The 12,566-nt window shown below is 39.3% G+C and overlaps 1 protein-coding gene across 2 annotated transcripts; it reads right to left on the bottom strand.

Moving 5' to 3' along the window:
* Window positions 1-5,813: 5,813 nt before the first annotated feature.
* On the bottom strand, window positions 5,814-12,445 carry LOC131224745 (uncharacterized). 2 transcript variants are annotated; one of them, XM_058220071.1, is made up of 4 exons: window positions 11,588-12,445; window positions 7,083-7,188; window positions 6,197-6,266; window positions 5,814-5,996 (listed from the first exon to the last, which is right to left on the bottom strand). In XM_058220071.1, the coding sequence occupies exons 2-4, from the start codon at window positions 7,158-7,160 to the stop codon at window positions 5,830-5,832; spliced, it is 315 nt and encodes a 104-aa protein (XP_058076054.1). In that variant the 5' UTR covers window positions 7,161-7,188; window positions 11,588-12,445; the 3' UTR covers window positions 5,814-5,829. The 2 variants fall into 2 exon arrangements, 1 of the variants encoding a protein (XP_058076054.1); XR_009161167.1 differs by lacking the exon at window positions 6,197-6,266 and having other exon boundaries at window positions 11,588-12,442.
* Between the last annotated feature and the right edge of the window lie 121 nt (window positions 12,446-12,566).

Here is a 12,566-nt window from a genome sequence, read left to right as displayed (position 1 = left end):
CTGTGGACCCACATTCGTGATGTGTTTTATATCCATTCTGTCCATCTGATTTTCAAGCCTATTCTAGGAGGTAATATAAAATAAATCAATAAGCAAAGTACTCCAATCACAAACCTTCTCAATTTAACGTTGAAAAACCTTTGTAGAAAAAACAAGACATTGATAAATTGTCAATATCATCGAACATATTTCATGTCATCGAACTAAACACCGAAACCTTTCAATGATAAAATATAAATTTTTAAAATTTTTCCAAGTGACATCGGGCAAGTATCAAAAGCTTGCTCGATACCATCAAGCGGTCATCGACAAACTTATTAATTTTCAGATTTAAGACATCAACAACAAATCCAGTGTGACCAAAAAACTGGTGTTGTTCAAATGATCATAACAGGTCAATCAGAAGACTTTCCCCTGCTAGATGGCTATCTGTTTTAAACTTCTGTTGAGAAAGCCATCAAATAATGCCAAATTTTATCCAGTTGCCTATAGTGGGTAGGGGTGTACATGAACCGAGTTAGCTCGGTTAGCTCACTCGAATCGACTCGAAAAAGCTCGATTCGACTTGGTTGGAAGCCGAGTTTTCTGAGCCAAGTTGAGCTCATTTTTTGAGTTCGAAAAAATTTCTCAGTGCTCGATGTCAACTCGATTCGGATCAAACCCCAACTCGAATCGAACTCGGATCGAACTAGTTCGGTGACTCGGTTACTTTGATATTGATGTTGCTCACCAAGTATTTGATGAAATGACTCAACAAAGTGTCAAGGAAGGTATGTATATGAAACAAATACCATTTTCCCTTGATTTTGATGTTGCCTATGAAATATTTCGGCCGATTTTGGCTCCATGTTCGATGAAATACTTGTTCCAAAACCGGTCACAAATACCGTTTTTCCTTGATTTTAATATTGCACTGCATGTGTTTGTGAAAATGCCGTAGAAGCTCGATTTTGGCTTGAACTCGGCTCGAACTGGCCTGAGTTGCTGACCGAACTGAGCCGAGCCGAGCCGAGCTGAGTTCGAGCTGGGGTCAGCTAGTGGCCGAGCCCATTCGAGCTGAGGCCAGCTCGACTCGGTGTACACCACTAATAGTGGGGCATTTCTTGGCTGCTTTCTATACCGTACACATGCCTCAAGATTGCAAGGGTGCAATTTTGTGTGCTTTCTGAACATTTCGATGAAAGAACCACACCTAACTTCCATGCTTTGCATCTACACTCCAATGCGGTAACTGATGCTGGTATTTTTGAAATTGCAAACAATGGCAAATCAGGACCTCGTGAATAAATGTAAACCACTAGATTGGCAAAAGGTAAACTTTAAATGGTCACTAGACAAAGAAATGCCCCATATCGTATCTTCTGTACTGCCTAATGGTGGAGGAGCTTGTACATGTGAGGAAGAATATATCATACCTCATCATGGTTGTAAGACTCGTATGAATCTGATGCGGACTCATCTGAGTTGACTCAGATTCAGTAGCATATGATCCAATCCGATACCACAACTCACCCCCGAGTCACCACTAACTCAGGTGAGTCAGACTGATTCAGCCCTGACTCAGGCAAGTCTTGACTTAACTTAAGACCAAACGAGTTGATCAAGTTACCAGTTTCTTAACCATGTACCCATTGCTTTTATAAGTGAAATGGAAAGGAAAATGTTAATTAGAGTTGTTTGGTTGGGCCAATGATTTTTTTCTTAAGTGGTATTTCATGTCCTTGAATACTCACTATTTCTTGTCGTGCGGCTCACTTGAGTTTTTGGATCTGTCTCCTTTCGTTCTCATGTCCTAACATGGCCTGGAAAAATATATAAACGAGGTGGGTTTTTCACAAACATTACAATATGCCCCACCGAGCTTCCAGTCACAGACTAACAGTAACTTGCTTCAGAAGGCTTTGCAGGATTACAAGTTAGTGGATCTTATTGTGACTTTGGGGCCATGTTGATAAATATATTTTATATCCACACTGTTTATGATTTTTTTTTTTCTTCTCATTTTAAAGTATGGGCTAAAAATGAAACAGATTCAAATCTCACGTGCCCCACACCACATGAAACAATCGTTATTGAACGCCCACCATTAAAAACATCTTAGGGCCCACCATAATATTTATTTGCATCCAACCTATTCATAAGGTCACTGAGACCAAGATGAAGGGAAAAAAATGATTATCAGCTTGATTCAAAACTTTTGTGGCCCATAGTAAGTTTTTCGTGGTGAGCATTCAATCCTTATTGTTCGGTCCCTTGAGATTACTTCATTTTTGGGACAATGGCATAAAATAAGATATAAAAACTAATGGACGGTATGGATGTACAACACATACATCAAGGTGGACCTCAACACCCACTGACTTGTTACCAGTAACCCCTAATTGGAAGTAGCTAGATTGCCATGGAAAACTTTTATCCAATGCAGATTGCCTGCTAAAGCCTTTAGAGGACTTCCTACCCCGTGAAGTTAGGTGGGGCCCACTGTGATGTTGGTAAGAAATCTACCAGATCCATCCATTTTTCCAGATCAAGTTGGGACATGAGCAATTTGATAAATTGCCAAATTTCAGACATTTTTCCTAAATAGAAAATTTTGAATTTAATACTAAATGTTTTGACTGTATCCTACACAGTACACATGCCCCGAGATTGCGAGTGTGCAGTTTTGGGTTCTTCATGAGCATTGTGATGAAAGAACCACACCAAAGTTCCATAGCTTTGGATCCGTCTGCTATCCTGATTATGATTTGGGGTCAGTCTGAGACAATCTTTAATGAATTTGGGGTTTTCATCCAAATCCAAGCTTTGACAAGTGTCCTACCCCACCCCATTGACTGATTTTGGATGTGGCATTGGTTGAAGTTGGACTCTATGGAGTTGAAAGATCATTTGCATTTCTATTATGTTTGTAGCTTTAGTTTCATCAGGAGCTTTTAATCATCCTCCGACACAGCAACTGATGTTGGTATTTTTGAAATTCAGATTTTCTGCAGGAGTGCTAGCTTCCAATAATGATGTGTATCAAGATCAGACTCAGTAGTTACTAATAGCAATGGAGTTTCAACACCAATGGAAAAGTACTGTATATTGTTATATTCATCAATCATCACATAGGAAAATGGAAAACAAAAAAAGAAAAAGAACAAAATAGTCTTAAACAGGGAATTTGGATCCCCCACCCCCTTTTGTTTTTGTTGGGCTATGGCCACTGTACATATGCTGGGTAAGTGCAATTAAGGGTCCAGATTTTGCACTGCAGGGATAATTTGAAAGTGGGCTGGCTGAGGCTGGTGCGCTCCACTTGGGTTTTAGCTGCTGTTAGCACTGGCTGTTCATGTACCTAATTGTATGTAACATCAATGGCATCTGCAGATTTTTTTTTCTTATTCTCATTACAGTTTCTTCTTCCTCATCGTCACCAACTCTTCTAATTTATTCATTTGATTGAGAATAAAATCAGTTGTTTTGCCTTTCTATACTATCCTCTTTTATTTATTTATTTTTATGTTTGTTTTGAAAAATGTTCCCGTGCTCTTAAAGCATCGTTAGTGCTCCTAGTTGCATCAGTTTACTTGGGTAGTTCGATTGATCTGAATTGTCACTACACGAAAACCGTTCCTAAACCATTTAGGAACGGTTTTAAATCGTGGCTAAAAAGAGCGTCGCAAAAAATAGAGACGGTTGAAAACCGTTCCTGAAATAGGGTGTCGCAAAATTTAGGGACGGTTGAAAATCGTCGCAAAATTTCAATTTCCAGCCCCTTTGTTAATTTTTGGGCACGGTATTTTTTCTGCCAGTAATGGGTCACACCTGTAAGTACAATAGAAGAAAACTAACTAACAAACTCCCAAAGAGAACCAATGATATTATTTCACAAGGCATCAACAAAAGGAATTACAAGGCTATTCAACAACTATTCAGACTTGAAATGAGTTTTGAGTCCAAGCAGAATCAAGAGTCAAGAGTCAGTCCAGCTTTTAATGGGTCAAGAGTCAGAAGAAAGCAGAAAATAAATTAGGTATGAGGAAACTGACACATCATGCACATGGTCCGCATTGATTAGGCTCTCGCATATCAGAAAAATCAAATATATGGAGCATGAAATCAAGTGTATCTAACGAAAATGGTTGTTCTTACAATTAAAAAATTTGGACCAAAAGGCAAAAAAGCAAGTAATCAAATAATGTGAGTAAATGGCTGACCTTAGTCTTACAAGTTCTTTAAGAAACCTACCACTTCATTTTGGTGTTGCAGAGCTTCAACCAGCAACTTTTTATGAGACAGTTCAACCCTAACAAGTTAAGCAAAAGAGACACATATAAGTTATACCATATTGAAAATTAAAAGAGCAATTCTAGCAGTAACGAGTCGAGCCCTTGAAAATGGAAAATTAAACTTGGAGCACATCCGTCCATTCACTTGGCTCCCTGAGGTCTACCCGGACCAACTTATACCTTGGAGCATCTTTATTTGTCCGGAAGGTGAATTGGCAGCCATCATTTGATACTGCTTCATAAAGTGCATCGAAATTATCAACAAGCTTAACAAAGGGGAGCATATCATCTCTCTCCCTTAAACCTTCAAGCCCTTCTGGAAGTGTAGACAAGTCGCAGTAGTAAAGTTTGTTGACTGGATCACAACTCTCCCCAATAGATAAAAGAAGATACTACAGGTTCGAATAAAATAAGTCAGCTACTTAGCTAGAAAAACTCATACACAAATCTCTCAGTCTATACTACTGAAAATAAGATGATGTAATGTGATGCACTTATTTATGATACAAAAATGTATTACTGGTAACTTTGATGAGTAATGACAAGTCATAAAGCGCTGACTTATTTCTATTTGAAATGTCGAGTTCTACAATGTGAGCTATTGTAATGATAGTAAAATGGTCAAATATGCATGGTTATAAGCATTCATCTGATGTCCAATTGGGTGCAATGGAAGAAGAAATTAGCCTGCTCTATACTGTCAAAAACCAGCATTACATGGAATCTCCCTTTGAAATCCGGATTCATAGTTGACACATGTCAGACTAATCAGACATTGTATCTGACATTTAGACCATATGCACTAAAGGATAACAAGCATCAATATGTCAAACTAGAGAACCATTCATTTCAATACTTGAATTCTATGACTCATCACTTCAGAGCATTATATTCAAACCTTATGCTCATACGAGCAAAGCTTGATGATTCATCGGTCAAGGACTGGAGCTAGGCTTTAGTTCTTTTTTTTTCTACAACAATCCAACCAATGTGGAACAATTCCATCCTCAATATATACAAGACTTAAAACTCTAAAAAGAGGACAAAGCATAAGAGCGAATAAAAAAAGACAGTTTTTATCATATGCCATGTTATGGCCCATATGTTCTACCAAATGATGTCCCATATAACCTAGCCAGTTGAATAACTGTCTTATAAAATTTCCCCTATATCATATGCATGCAGCAATGACACAAAGCTCTAGAGTCACATCTCCATTTCATCCACCCAACTCTAGTTATGTTGAATTAAAACTAGGCAACCTATTCATATTGTACATTTGTCAATAACAACTGAAACAAATGAGGATGGTTATAAGCAGCAATGGTATTTTAGTGCCTTTAGCAAAAGGTAACTGAGTGGCTGTGGGACCTAAAGATATTGCTGCCACTATTCCACTAATGTTTCTGGAGATAACTTGGAAGGACAGATACAATCTTTACACACATAAATGAAAATACATATATATAAGAACAGAAAATCCGAATGCATCACATTCGATGTTTTCAATTTTTATTTTTATTTTTATTTTAAAAAAAGATGAGCAGAGAGCATGTTACCTTTCCGTCCTCGGTGACTTCAACTGAAAATGACCATTTTGGGTGGTCTGGATCCTTCCAGCACAAAATAGCTTGTGATTGATCTGTACCCAAGAAATGATAATAGACCTCATGATTAATGTTAATGTTGGTCTCTGTCTCAGCATCCAATTGTTCCCCTTCCCTATACAAGGCCAGAACAGAATTACCCATCATGAACATAATATTGCACGAACGAATGCATTGATATTCAAACACATCATTCCATGTCATTTAGTTGGAGCTAATCCAGAAGATTATTGGCAAACAAGATTCACAAAGCCAACCCTAATAGCTGTGACAAGGCCATGATCACGATGATGCTGATAGAGAAGTATCACTTACTTCGGAGCCGGATAACAAGAATAAAGAAACCTTTATTACCGTGAGTCCAGCTAATAGACGAGAACTTGACCTGTAACAAGTAAAATATACAGACATAAGAAGTACACGAAGCAATTCTTCAAGTTCAAATGGGATAAATATCATGAAAGCATTTTCCTTAAGGACAAGATACACAAACATGTAGAAATATGCATGCATATGGTGATTAGGATCTTCGATTTGGAAGGCCATCATGTGCATGGACCATACTCCAAGTGATGCCATAGCTCTGGAACTCCTGCAGACAGGAAAAAGAACTTTGGGGGACCATACTCCAAGTGGTCAATGATTGTGTTATCATTGACCACTGGCCTGTTCACAACAGTTCCCACTTGATTGATTGCCATTGGGGGACCACTTCTGGCACCACCACTGGCCTGATCTGGAAATGAAGACGGCCCACCAACAAACCTTCCTAGCACTTGACGAGAATCCCAACCCATGGGTTTTCACACCCTCAATTTCTTTGCTGATCGTAGTTGGCCAAGCACGAAAACTGTCCACCAATAAATTTAGAGAGAGAGAGAGAGAGAGAGAGAGAGAGAGAGAGAGAGAGAGATGATCACCTAGAGGCCCATTTCAGCCATGAAAAGTGTGTGTGGGGGTGTGTGTATTCTTATCCCTGATTTTTCATGTTGAAAACAACTGTGCCACTGGCGCAGTGCAGGGTGCTGGTAGGTGATCAATTCCAAAAAATAGAAAAGGTATTTCAAGGATCAAAGGATAGTAAATGAAGAGCTGTTTCTGTCATCCATGTTCCTCTGTACAAATCCAAATGGAGTAAGAAGAGAGATTCATTCAAACAAATCATATATAATTTAATTGAATGAGGAAAATGAAAAATTACAGGAGGTAAATGTGAGAGCCAGGAGCATCTTTGATTGCCTTTCCCAGTGCTACAGGCACATTCCATTCGATTCCGCATTTAGACAATTCTCAATCTGTATGAGCGCCTGCAAAGAAAATATTCAGAATGCGATGCAGGGATGAACATGATGAGGTTGATCACCGTCTTCCTTAGGAGGATAACTACTCCGAATCCACAGAACTTCTTTGGACTCCTCACAGAGACTGCTCGAATCCATGAGGAAAGAAAGCAGAAAATAGAAATAAATTCTAATAAATTCAAAATTGAGAGATGAACATGATGAGTTCTACTACCACCACTGCCACGAATTGCTGCCTAAACCTGAAAAAGAAAATAAAAAGGAGCTTATGACAAAGTGAGTCTTCAAGTACTCTTTCATACAATCAACTCTTTCATAATTTGGCTGTTATTATTGTTAGGTAAATACCTAAAGTTTTTGGAATTTGACCAAGAAAATGCTGGATTCAGCATATTGTGGGTTGCTTTCAACATACCTAAGCTACTAACACAAAAAGATTGAAGATCACCCTACAAATAGATAGATCCACCAGCCACATAACAGCTACTAACACATCCACCAGCCAAGCTCCAATCACCCCTTCAACCATATGATAGCTACTAATACAAAAAGATTATACCAAAATAAGAATTTCAACCACTCTTATCAGTCTTATTCATGAATAAGAATCCAAAAAGATTATACCTTGGAATATTTAAGAGGCGAGTTGTGGCACACTTACACAAGATCCGTGCCATGCATTAAGTGGATCCTAAAATCTGAACCCATCCCATCACTAGGAGACGAAGTTCTAAGATTTTTAGGCAATCTTGCTAGTCTCATTGCCTCAAAGCATTAGTTGCTTTTTTCTTCTTCTTCTTTTTTAATTCATTAGGGTTTTTTTTGGAGTTATAAAAGGTTATAAATATTTTCCTGATTTAGTTGAATTGGAATCCATTGCAAAGTTGATTCTGAATTCTCAATCAAATGTGATTTTTTTTCTTTGACAACTTAAATAAATAAATAAATAAATAAATAAAAGTTTGGAATCTGCCAGCCCTAACTCATAGAGATCTCATGGCAACTAGTAGCCAAATCAGCGAAACTGTCCAAATTATGATAGATGGACAATAAAATAAGAATTATGCAGACGGCCATTTAATGGCCTGTTAAAGCAAATGTTATCCGGTGATCTGACTACTTCAAACTGGTGTTCACTAGCCAAAGGTTAGGATTCTACAATCACTCTGATTCTTGGATGATGATCAATCTAATCGGGACAATTTGATTTAAGGCGTGCCAATGGCCACAAGTTGAGCTTTAATATAGACATCGACCCATTCTGGTGGCATAGATTCAGGGTCAATGTAGGGCTAGGGCCCTTTGATACGAGCTAAAAGAATTATTGTTCCAGGAGCACCCATTTGACAATGAACTGCATATTGTTAAAGATAGAATCTTGTTGTCAAGAAACAACTCCTGAAAGACTCAAGTGAAATCTCGTAAGAAACAACTTATGAAAGACGGAATTGAGATCTCATGAGGCCCAGTTGAAAAGAAGCTCAAAGCTGAGATTGTGACTCAAGTATGCTGACTTGATGCTCAGCAGGACCCACCTATATACCTACACTATGTTGTGTCGAGGAGTAAGCTTAGGGCTAGATCATGCTTTAATGATCTAGCTACAAATACTCATCATTGGGTGGCAAATGGGACCCACCTAAAGATCTTTTTTTTTTTTTTTGAGAAGGTGGGCCAACCCACCAATTTTATTAAGAAAAGATTGACTGTACATCCTTTCGGGCCGGCCCCGACAAAAAGAAACAAGCCCGACCTATCATATAGGAGATCACACTAGATACTTACAAAGGCCCCACCTGATATGGAGCCTCTCTAATCGATCCTAATCCAACTTTCTCAAGAAAAATCATACCTCGAACCTGACATGGAAGCTCAGATTGATTCATGAAAGAAGCCTGAGACTGAGTAGCACTACCTAATCGAGCCATGAAATCCGCCGGCGCGTTTCCTTCCCTGAAGACGTACACAACGCTGATATTGCCGCTCCTCCTGAGATGGTTGATCCTACGCAACCAAGCCTGCCATTTCCAACCTGGCTGAGCCACATCATTAATGAGATCTACTACCAGACGCGAATCCGACTTAATAATGATATTGCTAAGACCCCTCTGAAAATCGATATAAAGCCCATCATGCACTGCACGAAGCTCGGCCACTGTGTTAGTTCCAAAACCATAACCAACTAAATAGGCAAATATGAATTCGCCTCTCGGCCCTCTACAAATTCCACCACAACCAGAACTTCCCGAATTACCTCTAGCGGAACCATCAACATTTATTTTAACCCATCCGGGCAATGGCCTCTCCCACTTTATCAGAACTGGGCGTCCAACTCTTCTTGTATGGCTCAGTGAGGTCCTATTTGGACATGAAAGATTACTCCAACAATTATCACTCCTAGAAGCAGTAAGCAAATTCACCCACCATTTGATCTTTGCAACCACGCGATCTGAACAGACGCTTCTACCTTCAAAAATTGCAGCATTTCGAGCTTTCCACAGCTGCCAAATAATAGTACAGGGAATCAACATCATAAATACCAACCTGCTTTGCATAGACTCGACAACCGCCCACCATTGAAATAGCCTTGTCTCAATCGATATTGCTGGTATGACGCTAATCCCCAACCAACTACCCATAGTTGACCAAACTGATTGCGCCAAATTGTTGTTAACAAACAGATGAAGAGAGGTTTCAATGGCGAAATTTTGGGAGACCCGACTATTACAACAAGCACACCTGGACGCGAGATGGACACCCCGAGATTGCACCACACAATCCACGGGGACTGCATCTTGAATCACTTTCCAAACGAGAAGAGAAATTTTGGGAGGAAGCTTTGAGTGTCAAACCCATCTTGACTAGCTCCAACTTGGGTTAGGGGCCCTGGACAACGACCAAGCTGATTTAACAGAAAATTCCCCTAACAGCGTTAACGACCAAATGGGCACATCCAAATCCTCTGAGGTACAAAAATCTGCCTGAAACACATGATCAATGACATTCTGAGGGAGAAAGAGAAGGGCGACTGAAGGGGGAAGAGGCCCGAGAGATCCAATCACCTGACAAACTTCAACATCCTGTAGCCTGACCGGCACTTCAGAGTCAGCAAGCTGGAGGAGAGGGCCCAGACCAGTCCAATTCACCTTCCAGAAGCTGCACTTGCCTTCACCTATTTACCATTGAACATGAGATTCGACCGTAGGAATAAGCTCCCTAATTCGCTTCCACATGGGAGAAGAAAGCCGACTTGACACAGCCAGCCCACCAAGCAAGTCTTGAGGAAGGTACTTTGCCGCCATAAAGGATTTCCAGACATTATCCTCCTTGCCAAATTTAATTGTCCATCCCATTTTAAGTCGGAAAGCCCTCATAATGTCTTCGAGCTTTCTAATTCCAATTTCCCCCTCATCCTTAGGCGTAGTCATCAAATTCCAAGCCTTCTAGTGAGATGTCTATTTTCCTTCAGACCAACCCCAAAAAAAGTTTGCCATGTGCCTCTCAATAGACTTAAGCACCTGCACATGAATATGAACCGCCGCCATAAAATGAATCGGAATACTTGATAAAACGTTTTACCCACCTAAAGATCTGCTCCAGAGAACACTCCAGATTAAAGGCCATAACATGATAAAGATGTGCAAAGTTTGATCCGATGAGCGTTCCAGGAAGAAAAATCTCCCATGAGCATTTTATCGAACAGTATGTGTGCATCATTAATCTAACAACATTTTACATACATATCAATCAAAGAGGTCCCAACATACAGATCAAACATGAGTTATCAAGTACATGAAAGAAAAAAGTCACAAAGGTGAGGAACTCAATCTAGCAAGTGTAATGTGTCTATGAAATCAACTAATCTAGATCAAGAACTAATAGAACAAACTATCATAAAACTAAAAAGGAAAAAACTAAAGGAAAAATATACTCCAAAAAATCCACATGGAAGAAGCATCAACTAATAATTCCATATCTATACCATTTTATAACTAAAAAAATAAGAAAAAATATACTCCCAAAAATCCACATCAAGAAAATGCGACATATCTCAAACTCTAATACTATAAAAGAAAGAACATTTCTTGCCAACCCAAATCAGCATCGACAGCTTCACATAGACAAAATCATGCCAAGATTATAAATAAATAAAAAATCACCGATTAGAAAAATGGAAACAGAGATGGGTTTTGAAGAAGATCTCCTCTCTTGCTCAGTCGTACCCAGAATCTAAACTTTGGTAACCTTCTCGTCGACGTTCAAGCTCCGAGTTGCGAACTTGACCCCAATCGTCGAACTGAACTCATTCTTAGTGAACCTCGAGAGCAGATTTGACTTCCTAACTCCTGAATCACCGATTAGAATGACAAAAAGATAGGAAAGATAGCGGAATTACACAAAATACCTTGGTAGATCTTCCACAGGCCGCTAGAAAGATGACATTGTTGAGTTCGTTGATGCCAATATAGAACTCGACGGATGCAACCATTTTGCTTTTCATCATTCTTAGAACCCCATAACCGGAAAACCCTAGACTACAAATGGAGAGATAGATAGAGCTTTTGTAGAAATGAAGCTGTTGTTGTAATGGTATAAATGGTTAGGGAGAGAGGTGGCTTGAAGGAGGATGGATATTTCATCAGAGCATGAAGAGGGTTTTTCGATGGAAATGGAAATAAGAGAGGAAAAAACCATAAAAATCGCTAGGAAAGAGAGATCCGGAGTTTTTTCATGATTTTGGGGGTTTTTTGGTAGTGTAGGGACAGTTTAAAACCATTCACATCAGGAACGGCTTAATCCCATTCCTAAACCAAAGATGCAACCGTTCCTAATCAGCGATTTTCGGGTAGTGTGAGATGACAATCAAATAATGTGTAAGTACTATCATTGCATTTCTATCCTACCTATTTAAATACAAAATATGGCATGATGAGAATTCTAAATTAGCATATGAGCCATTCGTTTCAGATGCGAGACACATTAGAAGACTAGATATGTAGATCACTATGCCACGTGTCTGGTAGAAAAATTGCTCCACTGTTTGGCAGTTCTTCACCAATTATCTCCTTTCCCTCACCAGCTCAGCCCAATCCACTAGGTGGGTGAGATCCCTGACTATGGGCCCACCGTGACGTATATGCCTTGTATCCATGCCACGTTTTGGAAACTTATTTTAGGGCATAGATCCAAAAAATGAAGCAGATCTGAACTCAGGTGGAGCATAATACAAGAAAGTTGTCGTGGGTCACAAAAGTCTTGAATCAAAGTGTTATTTATTTAGTCTCTTCATCCAGAACTTGGTGATCTTATCAACAGGTTGGATGGCATTTGAACATTCCAGTGGCCTCATAAAGTTTTTAATGGTGGGGATTCAATCACAACTG

The sequence above is a fragment of the Magnolia sinica genome, chromosome 14, assembly GCF_029962835.1.
Source record: "Magnolia sinica isolate HGM2019 chromosome 14, MsV1, whole genome shotgun sequence".
In the NCBI taxonomy this organism is placed as follows: Eukaryota; Viridiplantae; Streptophyta; class Magnoliopsida; order Magnoliales; family Magnoliaceae; genus Magnolia; species Magnolia sinica.
The sequence above is the reverse complement of the archived record's forward strand: the minus strand, read 5'-3'. Positions and strand labels throughout refer to the sequence as shown.

Excerpts from the sequence above, each read along its gene's own strand:
- LOC131224745 (XM_058220071.1), bottom strand. The coding sequence starts at position 7,160 with ATGCGGAATCGAATGGAATGTGCCTGTAGCACTGGGAAAGGCAATCAA. Across the intron at positions 6,267-7,082 it reads GGCTCTCACATTTACCTCCT|GTCAAGTTCTCGTCTATTAG; the intron begins GTAATTTTTCAT and ends TACTTGTTACAG. Across the intron at positions 5,997-6,196 it reads TCTTGTTATCCGGCTCCGAA|GGAAGGGGAACAATTGGATG; the intron begins GTAAGTGATACT and ends GGCCTTGTATAG.